Source organism: Kogia breviceps, chromosome 13, assembly GCF_026419965.1.
Source record: "Kogia breviceps isolate mKogBre1 chromosome 13, mKogBre1 haplotype 1, whole genome shotgun sequence".
Lineage (NCBI taxonomy): Eukaryota > Metazoa > Chordata > Mammalia > Artiodactyla > Physeteridae > Kogia > Kogia breviceps.
This window is the reverse complement of record NC_081322.1, coordinates 43,547,852-43,572,227: the sequence shown is the minus strand read 5'-3', so window position 1 is coordinate 43,572,227 and position 24,376 is coordinate 43,547,852. Positions and strand designations below refer to the sequence as shown.

Here is a 24,376-nt window from a genome sequence, read left to right as displayed (position 1 = left end):
GTGCAAGAGGGTTCCCTTTTCTCCACACCCTCTCCAGCATTTATTGTTTCTAGAGTTTTTGATGATGGCCAATCTGACCGGTGTGAGATGATATCTCATTGTAGTTTTGATTTGCATTTCTCTAATGATTAATGAGGTTGAGCATTCTTTCATGTGTTTGTTAGCAATCTGTATATCTTCTTTGGAGAAATGCCTATTTAGTTCTTCTGCCCATTTTTGGATTGGGTTGTTTGTTTTTTTGTTATTGAGCTGCATGAGTTGCTTATAAATTTTGGAAATTAATCCTTTGTCAGTTGCTTCATTTGCAAATATTTTCTCCCATTCTGAGGGTTGTCTTTTGTCTTGTTTATGGTATCCTTTGCTGTGCAAAAGCTTTTAAGTTTCATTAGGTCCCATTTGTTTATTTGTGTTTTTATTTCCATTTCTCTAGGAGATGGGTCAAAAAGGATCTTGCTGTGATTTATGTCGTATAGTGTTCTGCCTATGTTTTCCTCTAAGAGTTTGATAGTGTCTGGCCTTACATTTAGGTCTTTAACCCATTTTGAGTTTATTTTTGTGTGTGGTGTTAGGGATTGTTCTAATTTCATACTTTTACATGTAGCTGTCCAGTTTTCCCAGCACCACTTATTGAAGAGGCTGTCTTTTCTCCACTGTATATCCTTCCCTCCTTTATCAAAGATAAGGTGACCATATGTGTGTGGGTTTATCTCTGGGCTCTCTATCCTGTTCCATTGATCTATATTTCTGTTTTTGTGCCAGTACCATATTGTCTTGATTACTGTAGCCTTGTAGTAGAGTCTGAAGTCAGGGAGCCTAATTCCTCCAGCTCCATTTCTCGTTCTCAAGATTGCTTTGGCTATTCGGGGTCTTTTGTGTTTCCATACAAATTGTGAAATTTTTTGTTCTAGTTCTGTAAAAAATGCCAGTGGTAATTTGATAGGGATTGCATTGAATCTGTAGATTGCTTTGGGTAGTATAGTCATTTTCACAATGTTGATTCTTCCAATCCAAGAACATGGTATATTTCTCCACCTAATTGTATCATCTTTAATTTCTTTCATCAGTGTCTTATAGTTTTCTGCATACAAGTCTTTTGTCTCCTTAGGTAGGTTTATTCCTAGATATTTTATTCTTTTTGTTGCAGTGGTAAATGGGAGTGTTTTCTTAATTTCACTCTCCAAAGCACTCTTCTGCTTTGTAATATGAATTTTTCAAATACCAGTATAGACAATAACAGTAACTCACTGATGAAACATTTGAGACCCTGAAAAAGCAACCCTTCTTCTCCTTTACTTCCACTATCGACTCCCATCTCCATTTCTCAGTCCTCTCCTCCTGCTCCAGGCTTCGGTTCTGAAAGAAATACTGGCAAAGACCACATTGCACTTCATGCAGGTACAGTGTGGAAGATGTGTCCTATCAGTTCCTCCATTTCTGCACATTGCTTTCTTCCTGGAAATCACAACATAGTTTAAAATATTTCACAGGTGCCCAAGGGCCTACAGGATCAAAGTCAGCCTGGCATGCAAGGTCCTGATCATCTTCCCCCTCCACCCCCGCCTTGCCCCTGCCTCTGGGGCCTCCCCCTACCTTCTGGGACTTGCAGTTCTCTGGATGTTCAATGATGGTCTCTTTGCTCCAGGCCTTTGCACAAGTGCACAAGGCATCAGTTTCTGGAAGATGTTCTTCTTTCTTGCCTCCCCTAGTACCTTTTCAAGGAACTTCTCCCACTCTTCCCCCAACTTTACTCCTAGTGACCTTGAGGATCCAGCTCAGACTTCTTACACACATGCCCCCCTCCCCCTAGAGTGTGCTATGCATACCACCTTTGTGGCACTTACTGCAGAATATTGTTGAAGCTAAATTGTACACTCCTTGCTGCCAGAGAACACGACTTCGACACACAACAAATATGTATTGAGTGTCTGTTAAGCACTGTGCTAGGCTCCAGGAGATGAACAAAACAAGCGTGGACTCATGGAAGTTATGGTATTTGTTCTTTACTTTGCACCCACAGTGCTTACTATATCAAACATACAATTGTCTCTCTGATTTGTGTTTGTTTTCAGAGTCTCATCCCAGCATTACACACTGCCATCATCTCTCACTATAAGACTTGCTAAGCTCTACAGACTGGGTGGGCAAGATATAACTGAAGCCAAATTCTACCTGCCTGAGACATGCAATGAATAGCAAATTTTAGCTAATGAGCCAGCACACAGGAACTAGCAAGGCATACCCACCAGCCCACTGCACCACTGCAGCTTTTAATTCCATCTACGAATCATGCCAGCAAGCCTAGAACAGAAGCAATTATAATTTAAGCTGAACATCATTAATCACATAATTTTGAGCTGTTCGAGATTAATTCCACTAAAATCACATCAGAAACTGGGGCATGAAAAAGAATAACTAAAGGAAATTAGGCATAAACAAAACCCCTATATGCACTGAAATCTCTTAGAATCCCAACCAGCTCTCTTATACCAGGCAGAACTCTGGTAACACATTGTTTCTATCAATAAAAAGTTAATTCATTGAAATTCAATGAATTTTATACCAGAAAATTCAACTTCATTGTATGATTTAAAAATCAAAATTAGAAGTTAATTTTCTGAGTTAAGGACCATTCATTCCTCTACTGAAGATCCTGCATTATTCTGTATATAGTCAAGCTTTCAACCTGCGGAATGTTTGCCCTTAAAATCATGTGTTGAGGGCTTCCCTGGTGGCGCAGTGGTTGAGAGTCCGCCTGCCGATGCAGGGGACACGGGTTCGTGCCCCGGTCCGGGAAGATCCCACATGCCGCAGAGCGGCTGGGCCCGTGAGCCGTGGCCGCTGAGCCTGCGCATCTGGAGCCTGTGCTCCACAACGGGAGAGGCCACAGCAGTGAGAGGCCCGCGTACCGCAAAAAAAAAATCGTGCTGATTTTATCAATCAATTACTTAGGGTTCTGGGGCACTTTAGTGTCACTACTGCAATAAATTGTGTAGGGAATTATGCAGACCATAATTTCTACATGAACTATTTCCTCTAGAATTTGTCCCCCATGAATCAAAGGGTGGTAAGCTTGGGCAGAATCAAAATCCATGTTCTAAAACTAGTATCCAAAATGAACAGAAGAAATAGATGCTTCTACCCCTTACGTTCTTTCCTGTTCATCTTTATTCTGATGATGAAGTACACTGAACAGGCTTGAAGAATATATATAGTCATACTAATCTAGAGACAAAGGGAATTGATCTCTTAGTCCCTATTCCAAATCTAAGACTTGATAATTATCATTCTAAATATGAAGTGTTATTTCCATGATTTATTTTCAATACAAAGCTTCTGCATATTCTTAATCTACATTGCTTGGAAAATGTATTACAGCTGCTTGATGGTATTTAATTTGCTGTCCTTTTTATCTTCCCTCCTGAGTTACTGATTTCTAAGTGTTTTCCATCTTTTATCTGCTACTGCTCACATAGCTGTTTTGTACATAATAATAAGCTTTCACTAAATGGATTTTAATTTCATGATATTTCTAAGCTCTCTAAATTGCTTTAAATTATATTGCTTCTATCATCTCAACACATTTAATTGTGTCTGTACAATTAATAAGCATCAAGGCTTCTTTTAGATCTCTAATTAAGATAATGGGAGAAAATTCCCCTGGCATACCCCAGGGCACCTGTATCCACACAAAGACTAGGCTAGTTATCATTATCCTATTTATAGTTCTTAAGCCCTGAGCTCAGAAAAATTAAAATTTAGTTTATTTGAATTCATTATTTTCTCATTATATTTTATGAGCTTGGCAAAAATGTGGAGGATTAAGGATGAAGGGTAATGATACAAATTAAACAGAAACATTAACCAATTCCAAGAAGAGTTTGGAAGCTAAATTTTCTTTCCCCTGTCTCAGTAAAGCACACAAAATAAGTGAGGCCCAGGTGAAATTAACTCTAAAAAGCATACGTAGATCCCAAAAATTCACTGCTGAGGCTTTATTTGTAAGTGGTAAATTTCAATGGTAAATACACAGCTGAATTATACTCTGAAATTTGATCATGGAAAACATGGCAAAACTTAAAAATTACTACATGTTCATATTACTTCAAAAGCAGATAGTGTTTCTGAGAAAATGCATAAATTATTACTTATTCCGTCTTTGACATGTAAATCATCTTGATAATGTGAGCGGTTATGATGTATGTTTTTGCCACAAAGTAATATTTGGGCTTGGAATGCCTCAACTGCAGTCTTTGTGTTCATTTCTTTCTTTTTCCAGAGTCTCTACTGACACCACGCTTGGCCCCTGGCAGACCCTTCACAGGCTGCATCCGTCACTTTGTGATTGACGGGCGCCCAGTGAGCTTCAGTAAAGCAGCCCTGGTCAGCGGTGCCGTGAGCATCAACTCCTGTCCAGCAGCCTGACACAGCAGAGCTATTCAAGTACAAAGTTCTTTAGAGCACTGAAAGAAACAGAAAGCCAGCCAGGAGGAGTGGCAGTTCTTCCTCTTGGTAGAAACTTTCATCTAGTTGAGCAGGACTTAAATGAATCATCAGGGACTGGATGTTTATTATTTCTTATTTGGATTCTTACACCTTGGATCCAAAATGTCTGCCATGGATAACAATCAAAGGAGCGTTAAACTTACCTGTATTGTATTACTTCCTGCTGGTGAAATTACTGTTCCTGTGTCTAATAAAATAGAAGGGATTCTAAATAAACACTGGCACACATTTTTAAAGCGTGGCTAGATTCTCAGATTCATCTTTCATTTAGGTAAGATAACATTCAGCCTATACCAAAATATCTTTGGTATACTTTATTTGAAAAGATTTACTAATTTACATAAAATCTAAAATTAGATTATAGATTTGCTTTTAGCACTTTTGTTTGGTCTATCAGTATAGCAAGAATATTTTAGTTTTATCAAGGTTTAATAAAGTAAATTTCTAACAAATTATCAGAAAATGGTAATATAATTTGTTTCCAGGAGAGAAAAAAAAGAAAGCCTCAATCGAATAAACGCCTACTTTTTTTCCTTTCTTCCTTAAAAGAAAAATAAAATTGTGCATAAGGGGAGGTTCTTGTAGGATATTGTTACTGTGTGTTCTGTAGGAATCATGGAGGACATTATAGGAAAGAGAATAAGACAAAGTCATACAATTCCACTTAAAAGTATAAAAGTCCTTTTATTCAAAGTTTTTTCCCCCACATACCTGCAGCACAACTAGTCTTATTTCTAAAATTTTATAATCAGTTTTTAGGTATATATATATATATATATAAAGTCTAGGAAAGGAAAAATAGGCTTGACTAGCTGGTAGAATATTAAAATATAGAGACTGAAATAAAAGAATTATACATGAAAAGATAATCAACAATGAAGACAAAATGAGAAAACAGACCCTCAAATAAACAGGATTGAAGGTACGTAAGAGGAGTGACTTTTGGGGTATGGGGAGGGAGTATAAAGTATTTTGAGGAATTACTAAGGGAATAAAATAATCTCTTACATATATATGTAATTATTTACATTCCCCTACTACCCTCATGTCTCAGGTACATTAATAATGATGAAGATCAACAAAAATAGCTAATATCTATTCATAGAGGACTTACTAAGTGACAGCCTCCACAATAAGCTAAATTAAAGCAGGTTTCACTTGATCATCACACTAATCCTATGAGGTAGCATTTGCAGATGAGAAGCCTGAGATTTAGAACGGTTAAATAACTCACCTGCTGTCATTCAGCTAGACTGAGGAGCCAGAATTGGAAATAGGACTGCTGCCTGCCTCCAGGGGCAGTATGACTGTCCCCTTGCTTCCTGCCCCCAGGGGACTGTCTGCCTTCAGGCCAACTCTCAACTGGTCTCTAAAGCTAGAGTCACAGACTCAACCACCTCTACAGCCAGAGAGGTTTCATAAAGGAGTGAAGCTGGTGGGGTCTGACTGAGAAAATCAAAAGGGCCAAAATTTCCAAAAGAAGCTGGAAATGTGAAATTTGAGGGGCCTGAAATGGCCTGATTTTTCAGTTAGTAACTAATTAAAATTAAAACAACAGCAATCACAAGAGCAAAATACTGGGCTGACCAAGCAAAACCTTCTGAGAGCTATGGCCTCTGAGCCTATGTGGCTTCTGAGCTAAAGACTCTGAATCCAGTAGTCTAGGGCCTTAACCAGTACAGATTGGACCAATGCTTAAAACACACTAAGCCTTCACAGTCCTCCCTACAACAGACCCAAGGTGGAGGCAGTAGCTCTGAAACAGCCTGCCATTTTCTTTTCCAAGAGATTTTCCTGAGACATCCTAGAGGGCCATTCTATGCCCTTCATTCTCAGCAGTGGCCCAGACGCTGGCTGGACCTCCAGTAGCTACAGCAAGTGTGTATGCAGACTCACATATATGCAGACTAAAGCCACAAAAATTCTTCTACCTTCTCTGCAATTTACAGGGCCACTTCTTTGCAGTTATTATTTCACATTCTTATGCTCAGCAAGAAAGAATCTACTGACCCATATCTGCTGACCCTCTTAACCACACAATGACCTTCTGAAACCTTGAGTTTACCATTTATAAGAGCTTGATTCAGTTCTTAGATGGGACCCCATCTTCTCTCAACTTCTGTCTAGGGAGAAAGAAGTATGATTTCCTTTCTTTTAGTTAATCATTGTATATTGGAACTTCATACATAGAAATATATATTGGATGTTCAGAGTAATTTTGACTAGTTGTCATTCATGGCCCCTGCCCGTTCAGAGCACCTTTGAAATCAAGAGGCCTCCCATAAGCCCCAGTTTGAAGAAGCAGCCCTATTTGGGCCTGTATCCCACTTCCTCCTCTCATGGCCACAGCTGATTGGGTGAGGGCACCATCCTATTGCTTTCCAGCGAAACAACATCCCACTGTCTGGTGGTATGAAAAGATGAGTTCCAACAACTGAAAATTTTCTCTTGAAATGTGAATTGGGAAACACAGAAAGAATCAAGCCCATAGCAATAATAGCTGAAGCCAAAATGATCTTACCTAGAAGAATGGTTTTAAGTGTTTACCATACACATTTATAGTCACATACTTCCCATTCTGTAAACATAGAATAATATATATCCACCTACCCTCTGTCCAGTAAGAACCACCTCAGTTCTCAGCGCACAGTTTGTAAGGGGGCATCTCAGAAGACACTGGGCTATTTCTGTTCCCTGGGCTCCCACTTCCTTGTACATAACATGGTAGTAGAGGGTGTTAAGGAGGGTCTTTGCTTACCTTAATTGGTGACTACAGCCTATAACTTAGGACCATAATGCAGTAAATATACCTTTTAGGTTCACCAAACTTTGAGGTGTGAAGCCAATCCCTTCTCTTTAGGACTGGCTCAAAGAAGTCATTTCAGTATAACCAGCAATGTAAAACCACAATGCCGCCAACACAGTACATACACATCACACACACACACACACACACACACACACACACACACACACACACACACACACACACACACACACACACACACACGAGTCTATATAAAGGCAACTGTCCAGAATGTAAGTTCCATGAATTTCTGTCTGTCATCCAATGTGCTGTAAGAGCGTAGAACAATGCCTGGCATGTAGGTATATGCTCAATATTCTTTGAGTAAATTTCAGGAAGGCCAAGTTTCCATAAAAGTTACCCCCTCATCTCACCTCCCAAGGCAATCACTTACAAAGTGCCTGGCAATCTTCAGAAAGGAAAAAGTGATACTGACTTCTCCACTTGGGTTCCCCTGAGCCCCAGGGATCTCTGATTTGCCTGAAGATATGGAGAGAAGACTAGGGGAAAAAAATGGCATAGCTGATCAGAGAGACAAGAAGCATTCCCTCAAGTCTTTGGTAACCTTTCAAGTCCTGAAAAGTAGAGGAAAAGATTAGCTACCATGGATAAGGCCACTCAATTTATAAACTTCACAACACCAGAGGACACCATTCGCAGAGAATACTGCTAGGGGGCAGGATGGGGTGGGCAGAGCATCGATGAGTTTTAAGGGTGAAAGCCTGCCAATCTGCCAAATCATGTGACAGAGAGGCTCACAATGAAGAGGAATGTAACATGACACTACCAACCAGAAGAATAGCAACTGAATCCCTCAAGGAAGGAAGTGTAGTGATGGTAGCTGCTTAGCACTGAGTCCCTCACTAGCCCAGCCAGACCACAGTGAGTTTACAGTGAGCTAAATCAGCAACCTCAGAGAACACGTTTTCAAATGAACATGTCTAAAGATGGATGATTCGTGAGCTGATGTCAACCTAAAGGAAGGTTATGAAAGCATGATGCCACAGGGTTGCCCTCAGACTGTTTATAATATTCCCTTTACAGAAAGCTCCTGCCTAGGAATGTAAGGAATATGGGAAGGCATTTATTCAAGGTAGAAGCCTTAGAAGACTAAAGAATTCATACCAGTGAAAAACTCTATTTATCCTCTTAATGTTTAAAATTTGCAGTGAAGTCCCACTCTCATTCCTGATATCAGTAATCTGTGTCTTTTCCGGTTAATTCTGCCTAGAGGTTATCAATTTTATTGGTCTTATCAAAGAACCAGATTTTGGTTTCATTGATTATTCTCTATTATTTGTCTTTTATTTCATTAATTTTTTTCATCTTATTTCTTTCTTTATGCTTATTTTGGGTTTAGTTTGCTCATCTTTTCTTCTTTCTTAAGGTGAAAGCTTAGATTAATTGACTTGAGACATTTCTTTTTTCTTTTTTTTTCTTTTGGCCACACCGTGCAGCATGTGGGGATCTCAGTTCCCCAACCAGGGCTTGAACCCGTGCCCCCTGCAGTGGAAGCTTGGAGTCCTAACCACTGGACCACCATAGAAGTCCCCTACATTTCTTCTTTTCTGATGAAAGAATTTAAGACTTTAATTCTAAGCACTACTTTAGTTGCACCCCATGCGTTTGATATGTTGTTTTCATTTTCATTCAGTTCAAAATACTTTCTAATTTCTCCTGTAATTTCTTCTTTTATTCATGAGTTGTTTGAAAGTGTTTCATTTAGTATTCCAATATTTGGAGAGTCTCCAGACATTTTCCTGTTGAATTCGAATTTAATTCTGTTGTGGAACATACTTTGCACACTCTGCATACTTTGTTTTGTTGCCTATAACATGGTCTATTCTTGATAAATTTTCCATGTGTGCTTGAAAAGAATGTATAGTATTCTGCTGTACTGTTGTTCTACTACTACCAGTTGTCGAAAAATGTTAAGCTATAAATGTGGAGTTATTTGTTCTTTCCATCAGTTTTTGATTCATGTACTTTGAAGCTCTGCATAACATTTAAGATTGTATGACCCTTTTATCATCATGAAATGTCCCTCTTTATTTCTGGTAGTAGTCCTTGCTCTAAAATCTTCTTGTCTATTATTAATATAGCTACTCCAACTTCCTTTTGATTAATGTTTACATGGGATATCTATTTTTATACTTTTATACTTTTAAAGTAGGTTCATGTAGTGCCTAGTTAGCTCAATCAGTACAGCATGAGACTCTTAACATAGGTTCATGTAGACACCATCCTCTTTTCTAGCTAATCTCATAATCTGTCTTTTAATTGAAGTGTTTACACCTTTTGTAATTAATGCAAATGTCAATATGGTTTGGTTTACATCTATTATCTTTGTTCTTTTTTTCCTCTTTTCCTGCCTTCTTTAGGATTGAGTGATATTTATTCCATTTAATCTCCCTGAGTGGTGTATTAGCTCTTTGTTACTGTTTGCTTTTAGAGATAAACTTAAGTTTACAATTACATATTTACCTCATCACAATCAATCTTCAAATACTATTAGGCCATTTCATAAATCATCTAAGACACTTACAAAAGTAAACTTCCATTTTCCTCCTCCTGTCTTTTTTGCTATTGTTACCATACATTATACTTTTATATAAATTATTGTTACTATTTTTGCTTTAAACAGTCATTTGCCTGTTAAGTAAATGTTTAAAAATGAGAAAAAGTATTTTATATTTACCTACATATTTTCTATTTCTGGTGCTCTTTATTTCCTTATACAAATTTCCATCTAGTATCATTTTTTTCTGCCTGAAAAAACTTCCTTTAACATGTCTTATAGTACTGATCTGCTAGTAATGAAAAGTCCTTACTTCACCGTTTTTGAGAGATACTTTAAAGATATGACTTCATTGCCTTCTTGCCTGCATGCTTTCTGATTAAAAGTGCTCTCATTCTTTTTGTTGTTGTTGTTCCTCTGAATGAATGTGTCCTTTTGTTCTATTGGGTTTTAAGATGTTCTCTTTATCCCTGGTTTTTAGACAATTTAATTATATGGCTTTTTGTTTGTTTTGTTTTATTCATGTCTATTTTCTTTGGGGTCAGTTAAGCTACTTGGACCTGTGAATTTATAGTTTTCATCAAATCTGGAAAAAATGTGGCCATTATTTCTTCAAGTATTTTTCTATTGTTCTCCCTCCTCCTTCTGGGAAGCTACTTACATATATGTTAGACTGCTTGCTATTAAAACACAAAATTTATGCTCTTTTTTCCAGTCTTTTTTTCTTCATATTTCTTTCTGGATAATTTGTATATCTATGTCTTCAAGTTCATTAATCTTTTCTTCTCCAGTGTATAATCTGTTCTTGATCCCATTCAGTGTATATTTTTATTTCAGATATTGTATTTTTCATCACTAGAAGTTCAGTTGAGTCCATTTTATACCTTCCATTTCTCTCTTCATTGTGATTATGCTTTCATCTACTACTTGAACACTTATGGTAGCTTGTCTGCTAATGCTATCATCCAGCACTCTGAATCTGTTTCTATTGACTAATGATTCTCTTGACTATGGACTGCATTTTCCTTCTTTTCTGCATGCCTGGTAATTTTTTATTGGACACCAATCATTTTGAATTTTACATCTTTAGTGCTGGATTTTACTGTAGTTCTTTAAAATTTGAGGGTTTTTTTTTCCCTCCTTGGATGAAATTTAGTTACTTGGAATCAGTTTGACCCTTTCCACTCTTGCTCTTAAGCTTTGTTAGGGCAGATCCAGAGCAGCCTTCAGTCTAAAGCTGTCCTCCACTCCAAACCCACCCCCACTGAGGCAATATCTCACTGAGGACTCTACTCCATATATTAAAAGCTCTTTCCACTATGGCTGAATCACAAATTATTCCCACCCTTGTATGAGCTCTGAGGAATTTTTCATTACTCCTTTCTCCTTTCCCATGATTCTTTCCTCAGCCTTGGGCAATTTCCTTTATGGATTTTTTTCTCTTCCTTTGAGGAGTATTAAATTTTTATTTGGCAAATAATTTAGTTACTCATGGATCATCTTGATTCCCTCAAGTCTTATTTTTAAACTTTGTTAAAGTTAGTATACATTAACCTTTAATCTAGTGCTAGTTTAGACCTCCTACTAAGACATGACCTTTCTGAGGACTCTACTCAATGCCACACAGGTTCAATAAGGTCTTTCTACTCTGGCTGGTTGGAATTCAAACATCTCCTAGCACTTTGTGAGCTCTCAGAATTTCTCCATTTATAAATCCCTGATGAAAATTCTTTTCACCTCATGTAGCACACATGCATCTATGTGCATGTAATTATAAGTTAATAAACCTTTCACTTAAAAAGGCTTATATATATATATATGTATGTATATGTATTCAGGAGCAGAAAAGTAGACAAGAATTGGGGAATCTATATCTGACACTAAAGTCAGTCTTCTGGAGAAAAAAAAATTTCATGGGATGAAGGGTGGCAACCATCAAGAGGAAAAGAAAGCAAGCTGAGTTTCTTGGAACTATTACAAGAAGAAAAAACAGAGCTGGCCTACACCTCAAAACTGAACCTTAAGTCTAATTGAATAAAAAGATCCATCTGAGATTTCTCAATACTAACTGTAGACACTAATTTCAAGATAACTGGCTGGGAATTGAGGTAATAGTGTGATGATGAGACATCATTTTTCCTGGAAAAATAGGGGTTAGAATCATAGCCTTGACCTCATTATAATAAATTTAACCAATAACCTGAGCTCCCATATGATAGCAGTGTATATGCTTTGCAGATTAACCAGGGACTAAGAATTTCCTTCAGTCTTGGGTATTATTTCAAAATGCATAACCCACAGGGCTCCATTTCTCACCCAATATAATCATTCCTGGGCAGAACATTATCAAAAGACAGAAAGACAGACTGGCTTAGGGTATTCAAGTGAAAGGATTCAGCTAAGTAGCAACCCCAAAATAAGCAAAGGAAATCAGCCCAAAACACATTAAGCATTTAGAATGGGCCCTTCCTGACTGATAATCAAGGTGGCTTAAGCTTGTGAATTGTTGATATTAATGATCCACTGTGAGCAAGATGATCTCTAAGGCACTTTCTAATTGTGAAATATTATTCTGTCTTATCTATCAAACATAACTGATGTCTTATCACTACACATGGTTTACAGACTACATTCCAGTTTTTCCCTACAAAAAGTAAATATTTCAACTACTGTCACCATCCAAAGGTGCCACAACTTTTATTTGCTTACCAGATCATAAGATGATACTGGTCCATTACCCTTGATCTAGTCAAACCTCTACAAAAGACTTAATGATGCTATTTAGGATGCATTTCCTTGCTGTTTTGTGCAGGTGGCTTTCGCATTGTTGCAAAGACAGTGATGGGAACATCAGTTATTGTTAGGCAATGATTTCCAGGGCATCTTCGGAGTTGCCTAAATAAAAGAGCAAATGACATGTACTTAGATATAAAAAGGGAAATTTTTTTCAGAGAACCAAAGTTTGAGTGTATATTCAGCTGTTTTAAGTCTTTTTGAAATCTCTGAATGTCACAAAATAAATATAACACAGTGGCACTAATGAGGCAGACATTTTAGACTTACATTGCAAAGAAATTGTTGTTAAATGTTGTGGCATACATTTAATCAAAAGAAACTTATAAATACAAAGATAACCCTCCAGATGTTCTTTTGAAAGGTATGCATTGATTGCTAAATGGCAAAGAAAAGTGGGGCAGGGGAGAGTGCATAGTTGTAAACATAAGTGATAATACTATGGCAATTCATACATATATGCACCTTAAAATCACTCCAGCTGAGTGATTTAAAAACTAGAATATTTGTGGAAAAATATAAAACCGAACATATTATTCCACATACTATTCAAATGTTGATAGGATCTCAGGTTTAAAAGAGCCCTTAAATAACGTCTAGTCTAAAAATACACCTAGTGCTTGAATTTCCTTTCCAACATCCCCATCAAATAATAACGCAACCTTAAACATTTCTAAAGACTATTGATCAGTATTTCCCAAAGTAGCCTATTTTATCCTTGAATAACTCTGATGTTTAAAGTACCTACCTTATTAAGCTTAAATCTGTGTTCTGAAAATTCCAAGCCATGAGAAATCAAACAATGTACTATGGTAAACAGAATAGTGGAATAAATCCTATTATAGTTTTCTTCAATTTTGCAAAAATAGAATCTTCACCTCTATAGCACTCTCCTTCTGACAAAGGTCAAGTCAAAGCCAAAGTGACACTGATTCTGAGGTCTGAGTCTTTTTCATATTTTGTAGCCTTATGCCTAGCACAGTGCCCTGCACACAATAGCACTAAAGGCTTTGCTTATTTGATTGAATGTTATACAATCTTGAAACTATTAACAAAAAACTAGCTAAATATTATCCCCCAAAATTGGTTTATCATTCAGACTTACAACATACAGACTCTATGCTAAGAAAACCTAGGCACTGGTAATACTAATTTAATAACAGCAATACTCCTAGGCTTCTTTCTTACTAACTGTCAGCTAAAGCTTGCATTGATGACAGCCATTACACATCTCCTCAGTTGTTAGGACAAGAAGACTTTTTACCTGGTTAGTAACATCTCTTTCCCATTACAGGAAGCACTGGAGCTCAGCGCAGGCTCCAGCCCAACTGAAGGATCTCCCCCTTCCATTGGAAACCTCCTTGGCTGGGTCCCAAACCAAAAAGGCATAATTCATTGAAAACCTAGATTAGAAAGTTAAAATAATGGAGAGGAGGGGTGAGTTGTTTTCAAATACTTCTTTGAAATTCTTAATATTAATTTTGCTATAGGCATATAGAAACATTCTGAAAACAACATATTTAAATATCTATAAAAGTACATAAATACTCTATTATACAACTCTCCCTTATATACAATTTTAAGTCTTGAGCAAATATAAAATAGCCACTAGATGATAAAGTAAACTGTGCCCTATGGTTAACATAACTGAAGTCCATTTATGTTATGTGAAAAAAAACTGTTTCCCTTTGAATGGTTATATGGCAACTGCCAAGCTTGAGCTCCCACTGCCTCTCTGCCTGTCTAAACCCTTGTCTTCCTTTGAAGTACAGGAGTTTCACATCTGCCTGATATCTACAGCTATTCCTTCTCTTCCTGGTGATTATTTGTTAACCCCTGCCTCTCTACACTTACAGTGCATTAGTTAAGAAAGTGCCTTGGAAAAGCTGGACTGACCTGGAGTCAAATCCTGGCTCTGGCTCTTCCCAACTATGTGATCTTAGGCAAGGTACTTAACTAAGTATGCTTCTCAAAGATAAACTGAGCTTAATAATATTATCTACCTCCAGGGTAATAATGGGGATTAAATAAAGTAATACATGTGAAATGCAGTGCCTAACATGTAGTACAGGCTCAATAAATGTTAACTGCTATTACTCAATAGATACTACTGAGCATGATTAAAGATATACATACACATATACAATGTAATGTATATATATGAGATACATATGATATATATGATACACACACAACTACACAAAATAAGCTCCTCACTGCCTACTGTTGCCTCTGCTTGGAATTCTTCCCCACCTCACTGCTCCCACTCTTTAGTTGTTAGGGCCAACTCATTCATTAAGTCTGAATTTAAATTTCACTTTCTTGGAGATTTTTATAACTCCTCCATTATGTTTTCTTAGCACTCTACTTCTGCTTTATAACAGTTATCATCACTCTAATTCAGGATTTCTCAACTCTGACACTACTGACATTTAGGGTCATATAATTTTTTGTTTAGGAGGGAGGAGACTGTCCTGTGCATTGTAGGAAGTTTTGCAGCATCCAAGGCCTCCACTCACTCACTCACATGCCAATAGCACCCCACCCCAAAGTTGCGACAAAAATATCTCCAGACATTGCCAAATATCACTTGGTAGAAAAGGGGAGAAAAATCTCCCCCTGTTGAGAACCAGTGCTCTAATTTTTTTGTAAATGTTTCTGCTTAATCATTGTCCTCCCCACTCCCATTCCATATCTGTATTTGTCACCATTGATTAAATCTTTAATACCTAGAACAGTGTCTGGGACACAGTGGGTAATTAATAGCTCTATCTTGTATAAATTTACATGTCTTCAGCAAAGGGCAGGAAAAATGAAAAATGTCTTATAACTGTTTCTTATGCCTAGTGCAGTATTTTATGTCTAATAAGTAAGTTTTTATTGTGGTAATAATAAAACTAAGTTATTAAAAGTTTTGGAATTTGAATATTATATAATAGTTTTTATAAACTGTGTGTCCATTATCAAAGAAAAAAGTGTTATTCTCAATGACAAGTTAGTAAAACCATAGTAAAAACTATGGTTTAGTATAACTAGCTATCATATGTAAGTATTAAGCTTCAGCTAACTTGATCAAGGATACACAGACTTACCAAAATAGGCGGAGTCTGATTCCTGTAGAGGTGAATAAATCAATTGCTTCTACTGACCTTCCAGAGAAGGCTGGAATTGCCAAAGGAATGATGATCAAATGTTCCAGAGACACCCAGAAATTGTGACACCAGAAGATTCTTTAACATAGTTTCCTACCTGCTAACAAATAAAATATCACGGTTCATACCTCCAGCAACAAGCTGAAATCTAGCTAAAAAATTGTCTCTAAAGTTTGTGTGAAGGTTTTATTCTTGTTGTCATTGCCTTGTTTATTTTCCAACATTAAATATTTTAATCTATGAATTACTTTATCTGTATTCTAAACCGACAGTCTAATCAATCTGCACAAAATCACAAGATTCTCCTCACTTTATATCCTATTCTCATTACCTTTGTCTTCTAGACTTTCCCTTAACTAATAACCCAAATTAATCCAATCTAGCCATGTCCTCATCCCATGCCAAAAGCCTCAAACTGCACCTTTACAAAATTTCTTTATCGTTCTTCCTATGTAGGACTCCCTAAACCCTCTCTCTAATGCCTGGACTACCTCTTCTCTCCTGTTTCCTCAAAAGAGGCTTAAAATTCCCAAGTGACAGGAATAATGAGAAAGGAAGAATACACCTTATACTGTCCTCTCTATTCTGTTCCCTGGGCCCTGAGTTCTCCTCCATTTATACCATCTTCACCAAATGAATGATGATAAAATATCCCAGTGACACCCAGGAATTATGACATCAGAGTTTCTTTCATATAGTTCCCTCCCTGCTACAGCATAAAATGTCTCAATTTGTAGTTCCAACAACAAGCTGAAATTTATCTTCTGGACTGCCCTTTCTCTCCCAGTTCTATATCAACAGCTTACCTCACTGAATGTAATACTTAAGTTTAACTCTTAAGCCAGAACATTACTCTCCAGCTAATCAATTTTTTTTCAGTTTTCTTAGCTGATGACTGAACTATTAAATGTTAATGAGCATTTTTCACATTTAATGAAAATCTTTTTTACTACCTATATTTTATGCTAAGTTCCCACTGTTCTGTTTTTATATGCTTTATGTAATAGGAAATTAGCATTTTATATAATTAAGTTGATGTTAGATAAAAGCTGAACTCTACCTTCTCTGTCTTACTAGGGTGTTATCTGTGAAGAGCTGATCACAATCTTAGCTTAGAGAAATCATTTAACTGACTGCGTCACAGTCAGACAAACTGAAATAATTGCTGGTCATGGTTAGCTAATATATCACCAGGACCTAAACATTTGATGCTTAGTATGGCAACATTTTTTTAATAGCTTGAATTTTCTGTGTGGGTGGCAGTGCGAAAACGGTGGGCTAGCACCTCCGAGTTAGGTTTAAATTCGAACACTGTGTTAACTCTGAGACTGAGCAAGTCACTAAAAGTTTGTAAAATGGTATTAATTCCTACATCATAGAGTTGTTTTGAGGAATGAAGAGCCAACAGCTGGGGTACAAGATTTCAATCAGAGTGTTGAGGCATTGATTTCACTTTTTAATCACTGATATACTATCTTTAAGCTGCAAAGTGAAGTATTTGCATGTGAAATATTCTTAAATTCCCCCAATTTACCATCATTTTAAACTAGTTTATTTGGCACAAGTTGTGCCAAGGTTCTTCTTTAATATGGATGATACAGTGAGACAAACCAAAAAGAAGCCTTAATGATGGAACTATCCAGCACTAGAGTATATACATTAGAAGACAAAATAAACTTGACTCTATAGCAGATCTTCACAGGGGAATGGATGAATAGGTGAAGTATAAATAGTGAAAAAAAAAATGGTGAAATCTCTAAATACTCTCTCTTAATTCTCATACGCACAAGAATAGTGATCTTTCAATCTTCAGGATATTGATTCATGAGATATAGAAAAAGAGTGTTTGAACTGGACATATCCTAAGAAAATATCCATTATTAGAATTACTTTATTCATACCACAAATATTTTCTGATAATCCACCATAAGCAAGGCATGTGTTAAGTACTGAAGGTAAAGTATTGAGCAAAACAAATACAGTGTCTGCCCTAATGGAGTTTTCAGGTTAGGGTAGGGTATGCTCTAGATTAGCACTAAATCTAAAGGACGAGCAGGCATTAACTAGGTAGAAATGGGTACAAAGCAAAGACACTGAGACAGTTGGGAAGGGGGCAAACAGAGGAAACAGCATGTTCAATGGTCCTGTGCCAGTAGAAAGGACAACAGAAAATCTGAAAAGCCAGCATAACCACAGCAGAGAAAATAAAAAAGAAACCAGGTCAGAGAGAATAAGTAGAGGCTAAATCAAGCAGGAACATGAACCCAAGTTAAAGATTTTAGACTTTATCTCATGAGCAAGGGAGCCCACAAAAGAATTTTAATCTCCTGGGAAACATATTTAGGTTTCTGTGATTTTTTTCCTCTATTAATTTTGTTTTCTATTTATTCGATTTCAACTCCAATCTTTAGTATTTCCCTTTTTCCTGTTTACTTTGGGTTTAATTTACTTTTCTTCGTCTAGTTTCTTAAAATGAAAGCTTAGGTCATTGATTTGATCTTCTTAACATAAGTATTTAATTCTATAAACCTCCATCCATCAAAGCAGTACTTTAGCTTCATTTCACAAATTTTGAAATTTTGTTATTTTCATTTCCTTCAGTTAAAATTTTCCTTTTTGGTTTCTTCTTTGACCAATGGGTTATTTAGAACTATGATATTTTGTTTTCAAATATTTGGGAATATTCCAGCTATTTCTCTGTTAGTGATTTCTTAGATTTCATTGTTAACAGAGAACATTCTTTGTATTATGTTAATTCTTTTAAATTTATTGAGACCTGAATAAGGACTATCTTGGTAAATGTTCCATGTACACTTGAAAAGAATGTGTATCCTGCTGTTGTTGGGTGACGTATTCTACACATGTAATTGGTTGACAGAGTTGTGCAAGTCTTCTGCATTCTTACTCATTCTCTGTATACTTATCAATTATTGAAATAAAGATGTTGCAATCTCCAACTATAATTATGTTTCTCTTTTCTATTCTGCCAGTGTTTGCTTCATGTATTTTGAAACTCATTAGGTACATAAATTTTTATTAGCATTATGTACTCTTGATGAATTTATATTTTTATTATTATAAAATCTTTCTTTATCCTTAGTAGTATTCTTTGCTCTACTTTGTCTGAAATTTATATAGCTACTTTGTATTTGTTAGTGTTCGTATAATGTTCCTATATTTTTAGTTTCAAACTTTATATTTGATGTAGCTTTCTTTCTTTTTTTATTTTGTTATTTTATTTTATTTATTTATTGTTTCTGGCTGCGTTAGGTCTTTGTTGCTGCACGCCAGCTTTTCTCTGGTTGCAGCGAGTGGGAGCTACTCTTCATTGCAGTTCACGGGCTTCTCATTGTGGTGGCTTCTCCTGTTGCAGAGCACAGGCTCTAGGCGCACAGGCTTCAGCAGTTGTGGCATGTGGGTTCAGTAGTTGTGGCGCAGGGGCTTAGCTGCTCCGCAGCATGCAGGATCTTTCCGGACCAGGGATCAAACCCGTGTCCCCTGCACTGGCAGGTGGATACTCAACCACTGAGCCACCAGGGAAGCCCTGATGTAGCTTTCTTATAAACAGTATATAGCTGAGTTTTGCTTTTTACAAATCTACTCTGATGATCTCTGACTTTTAAATTAGGGTGTTTTGATTATATTTACATGTAATGCAATAGATATGACTGAATGTAAATCTGCCTTCTTACTATTTGTACTCTATTTGTGCCATCAGTTTTTGTTCCCCTTTTGTTCTTATTCTGTACTTTTGAAACAGCTGGATATATTTTATGAATCTATCTTATCTCCATTATTGGTTTATTGCTATACAACCTCACATGTTGTTTTGTTTTGCTTTGCTTTGGGTTACTTTAGGGTTTATGGTATACATCTTTAACTTTTCAGTTTGCCTTCAATAACATTATACCACTTCCAACACAAGAACATTACAAGAATATATTCTATTTCCCCTCTGACACCCTGTATTACTTTGTTGTCATGTACTTTACATCTACGTATACCATAAACCCCACAGCACATTATTATTAGTTCTATAAGCAATCATCTCTTTAGGAAATTTTTCAAGAGAAGTCTTTTATATCTACCCACATATTTATCATTTTCAGTGTTATCCCCTTGAGTAGGTCCAGATTTCCATCCAACAAAATTTTCCTTTTATCTGAAGGTTTTCATTTAAGTTTTGGACTTCTGGTGATTAATTCATTCACCTTTAGAATGTTTTTACTTAGTCTTCATTTTTGAACATTCTTTTTGCTGGGTATAGAATCCTAGGTCAACAATTTTGTGGGGTATTTTTTTAAGGACTTTAAATATTCTTCTACAGTGTTTTTTGGCTTGCATTGTTTCCAACAAGAAAGTCTGCTGTCATTCTTGTCTTTGTTCCTCTGTCTCCCCAACTCAGGATGGCTGCTGGGCTGTGTTTGGATGCTATTCATTAGAAAGAAACCACTAGGTCCAGCCCAGACTCAATGGGAGGTGATTACACAAAAATAGAAGGCAGATCATCTGTAGAGAAGTTCAAAAAAAAATAGGAGGCAGAAATCACTGGGTACCATCTGAGAGGCTGCCTAGCACAGATACTGAGTTTTGGTGTCATGTTTGAGAGCACGAGTGCTTGTGATGCACTTACAAATATTGTTCATCAAATATTTCTGGCTTTCTGTCTTCCAGAAATTGTAATTCTTGGTTCCCTTATGATTACTTGGAGCCCATGTGACTAGTTTTGGCAGTGAATTAACAGCAGCCATTAATTGCAGTACAAGACCCTCCTGAGTTGTCTTTCTCTTTGCCATAAAACCCAGGAATTATCCAATAGTGGTAGCTCAGCAACTTGGGTGCCAGGGTGAAGATAACATAAAGAATAGCCACCAGAATCCCCCCTCCAATGGACATGTATCATGTGCAAAAAATAAACAACTGTTGTTTTACACCACTGAGATTTGGAGGTTGGCTGTTACCACAGCATAATAAAACTTATCCTGACTTATACAGACTTAGGTCCAGACTTAGGTACTGCCATAACAAAAACATAAAATATAAGTCACCAGAATAGTGGTCAAGCAGCAAGTGTCAAGATAATTGTTATTGGAAACTGAGAGGATAGTTGTCTATGTTATTCAGTGGCACACCTATTGGAAAAATCTTTGTAAAACTCTGTGATAACCTAGAAAGCAGATGATTTGCTGGTGAATGCTAGGTGAAGAGGTTGGAAGACAGAATGTCAATAACATGTTAGCTGCTGTTGGCTGTGCTTGTCAAGTTATATGACAAAGAGATGGGCTCAGAAATGCAGTGTGCAAGCAGGAATAAAAATTGATAGAGTGCCCACAAATTCAAAGTATATTTAAATGACAACTTTGAAAGCCACAGTATATTTTTCTTGGAACACATTTTATTCCTTCTCAGAAATTTGTAGGATCTTTGTAATGTCGTCCAGTACTAAATGTACTATAGATGAATCTAAAGGAGCCTAATTGTTTTTTCTCCATGCCGCCCCCCAACTTTTGTTTCTTGCCTGTGTACCTAAAGAATTCTTTCTTTATTCTGAAAACTGAGTAACTGAATCAGGATATATCCCTTAGTGTTGACTGTTTATAGAAATTATTCCATGTAACATGGTATATGCTTTTAATCTATAGATTTTTCCTCCTTTATTATTTTTTATACCAATAAGAACATTTCTTCTTCAATTTGCTGTGTTCTCTATTTCAGGGGCACTTATTAATCTTATGTTGAACCATCTTTATCTCTTTCACATATATTATCTTCCAAGAGCTTTTATACCTTTGTCCTTTGCCTCAGTATTCTCTGTGATTATCTCAAGCCTTTCTTCTAATCAGTAATTTGATTTTCAGCTCTCTAGTCAGCTTCTCTGTGCTTCTAATTATTCATTAGTCGTTTAACATGTTTTGGACTTTAGTTTCCTTTCTCATTTATTTCCATTTTAGTTCATTTATTCACCAAATATTTATTGATTACCTATAGTGCACCAGGCAAAGTTCTAAGTACTAAGGATATAGTAGTGAAAAAAACAAGGCAAGACTTAGCTTTCAATACATTATTTTAGCATCTTGTCTTTAAGTTCCTGTACTACCAAATTCATATTCTTATTATTAGTAAGTTCCTCTACAGCACAAAAATTATATGAATTTTCTTTTTTCCCCTTAGGTTAAGTTTTACAGGTCATGTACTTCATTCATCTTTTACATGCTATTTTCCTTCCATCCTTCCTTTTACAGGAATAGTATGCATAATTTTCAATGATGTTTTTCTCTTGCTCACATTTAACACATAAAATTTTGCCCAATCTATTTGCTTGGTGTGTTAGACAGCTATTGCTCCAATACTATTGCACCCCAAAATCTCAAAACTTTAACCAAAAACCTTTTTCTTGTTAAGACTGTGGAGAGCCTGCTGTTCAGCTGGTCTCCACTTGCCTCTCCTGGGTTTGGCTAGGATTAGCAGTACTCCACATTTCAGATGAGATGCAGATTCAGATCTGATCCACATGGTCTTCATCATTTTGGAAACAGCAGTCACCTGAGGTAGTTTTTCTTACGAAAAATAGCAAAGACCAAGAGGCAAAAAGCATGCAAGCACACCTAAAACCTTTCATACCTGGTATCATTCCACCGGCCAAAGCAAGTCACCTGACAAAGCCTGACCAATAGGACGAAGACGTATACTCTGCCTACCCACCCCCATTCCAGGAGGTACTGCAGAGTCATGTGCAAAGGGAGAGAGTAAAGAATTCAGAACAATACTCCAATCTACCATACTCTGCTATTCTGTGGGTAAATTCTCCTTGACTTTTTTCCTACTTATCTGAAATCTGCTCTTCCACTCACAGATAGAGTTTGAAACGTAAATCATATTTTCTTTTTCATTGTGTTTTTATCAGAGGAGGTGTATCAGAGAGATTCCATGAGAGCTGTGTGTAGCCTTCTGGGTGGCCTGCTTTCTGCTTGCGGTTCTGAAAGTTTGTTGAATATTTTAAATGAGGTCTCAGTCCATCTAAATAGGCGTGCATTCAACTTTAGGATATGTTCAGATATATGACTTCAAGGTGGACTCCTGGAAAGTATAAACTCTAAAATGTTTTTTCTGCTTCTACTTAAGTCCTGAAGTGGCTGGTAGGTAAGGTTCTACCTTGACTCTCAAGCAGAATTTCCTCTCAGTCTGATTCTCCCCAGACTGAAGTTTTTAATGAGACTTGTTAGAACTTTCTTAATTAACTTTCTTAATTTCTGTTCCCATGTATGACCTCTAGGGAGTCATGACTAGGACCTAACCACAGCATGAAGGGTAGAGCTCTGCAGAGGCCAGAATACCAGATGAGCTGGCACCATAGCTCACAGATACAGATCTACTCACAAACTGGACCAAGCTTTACAAATTTTAGAAGCCCCAGACCTTAGGACTTTAATGTTAAGACCTAAGTGAAGTGTTAGGGGAACCTGACTGCACCTCTAACACTGACTCGATGCTCACTAATAAGCAGTTAAGAGTAAAATCCAGCAAATGCAAAAAATTCTTGACTAAAAGTCACCTATTACTCATAAGATATGTGAGTAATAAGGTGAAAAACATCTAAATGGAAATGTGAGAAAGCCTCAGACTCATAAACCACCCATTGCAACTTCAAACTTACCAGATATCAGAGATATAGCAACAATTATTATTGGTATTGGTAGGGGAATAAGGTGTTCCAAACAATCAAATATTACAATTCCTATTACCACACATTAGTTGCACATGTAATTTTAACTTTTTTTGGTGGGGGGAGGCTTCCTAGTATTTGGTAGTTCCTCAGAATTTTTGTGGAAAATATTAACTTTATGAAAGAAGTGCTTGAGTTAATTGAAATCTGGTCTAAATTAATCAATAAGAGTTTACAGTATTTTTCAATGTTTGAAAATTTTTGGAGTTGGTCGTTTTCAGGAATACCTGATTTTTCAATCTCCTCCTCCTTTGTCCCACCTAAACACTGTACATAAATAAAATGCCTAGTTTTAATTTCATCTCTTCCATCAGACTTCTATTTACTTATCCACGTTCTCGAGTATTTCGTGTGTATCTTCAATCAGATTGTAAGCCTTCTGGAGCTAGATCTATGTCTTAATTTCTTTTGAGTCCTGCAGAGGGCCTAGAAGTTAATGTTGGGAGCATACAGCTTCAACATACACTGGTTGGGCTACTGAAGCGTCATTTTTGTCAATCTGTATAACCACCTAGTTTCGGTTGTACCCTGACACGTCTATTTGTCTGGGGTTTCTTTGTGCTCACCTACATTGTTTTCTATTAGAACAAAGGACTTCTTGAATAGATTAACGCAGCGGCCGGAGGAATCGGAATGAACGGAATATGACCCGCCGCCCCAGGTATTGAGACTGTAAACGAACACTGAACCTCTGATAGATCATAAACAGCTTTAAAGACACACGTTTTAAAATCCCACGCTAAACTCTAGTTACCCGCCAGTGACCCCGGCCTCCGGAGCTGCAGTTGCTCAGATGTTTACAGGGCGGCGAAGATCTGCAGTCGAGAGGACTAGTCGCTATGGTAACGGTGAGACGCAAGTGCACTTGCGCGGCCTTCGGA

General features: G+C 36.9%; 2 protein-coding genes across 8 annotated transcripts in view; one reads left to right on the top strand and one right to left on the bottom strand.

Moving 5' to 3' along the window:
• Positions 1–4,744, top strand: part of LAMA4 (laminin subunit alpha 4) — a 152,149-nt gene extending 147,405 nt beyond the window's left edge. For all 4 annotated transcript variants that reach the window (XM_059082890.2, XM_067011675.1, XM_059082889.2 and 1 more), the window contains exon 39: positions 4,277–4,744. In XM_059082890.2, coding sequence (XP_058938873.1) covers positions 4,277–4,422 — 146 coding nt within the window. In that variant the 3' untranslated portion in view covers positions 4,423–4,744. The remainder of the gene's footprint in view (positions 1–4,276) is intronic.
• On the bottom strand, positions 1,115–24,372 carry FAM229B (family with sequence similarity 229 member B). 4 transcript variants are annotated; one of them, XR_010836262.1, is made up of 6 exons: positions 24,250–24,372; positions 15,713–15,872; positions 13,885–14,023; positions 12,537–12,722; positions 2,244–2,298; positions 1,115–1,452 (listed from the first exon to the last, which is right to left on the bottom strand). XR_010836262.1 is itself a non-coding variant. In XM_067011680.1 (4 exons), exons 3-4 carry the CDS (start codon positions 14,007–14,009, stop codon positions 12,605–12,607), a joined length of 243 nt encoding a protein of 80 aa, XP_066867781.1. In that variant the 5' UTR covers positions 14,010–14,023; positions 15,713–15,872; positions 24,250–24,372; the 3' UTR covers positions 12,500–12,604. The 4 variants fall into 4 exon arrangements, 2 of the variants coding, with proteins under 2 accessions (XP_066867781.1, XP_058939288.1); XR_010836263.1 differs by lacking the exon at positions 2,244–2,298; XM_067011680.1 differs by lacking the exons at positions 1,115–1,452; positions 2,244–2,298 and having other exon boundaries at positions 12,500–12,722.
• Positions 24,373–24,376: the final 4 nt, after the last annotated feature.

What these genes read in the sequence shown, in the direction of transcription:
- FAM229B (XM_067011680.1), bottom strand. Translation starts at nt 14,009, where the DNA reads ATGCCTTTTTGGTTTGGGACCCAGCCAAGGAGGTTTCCAATGGAAGGG. An exon ending in AAAGAGATGTTACTAACCAG is followed by an intron (nt 12,723 to 13,884) that starts GTAAAAAGTCTT and finishes TCTTTTATTTAG; the next exon opens with GCAACTCCGAAGATGCCCTG.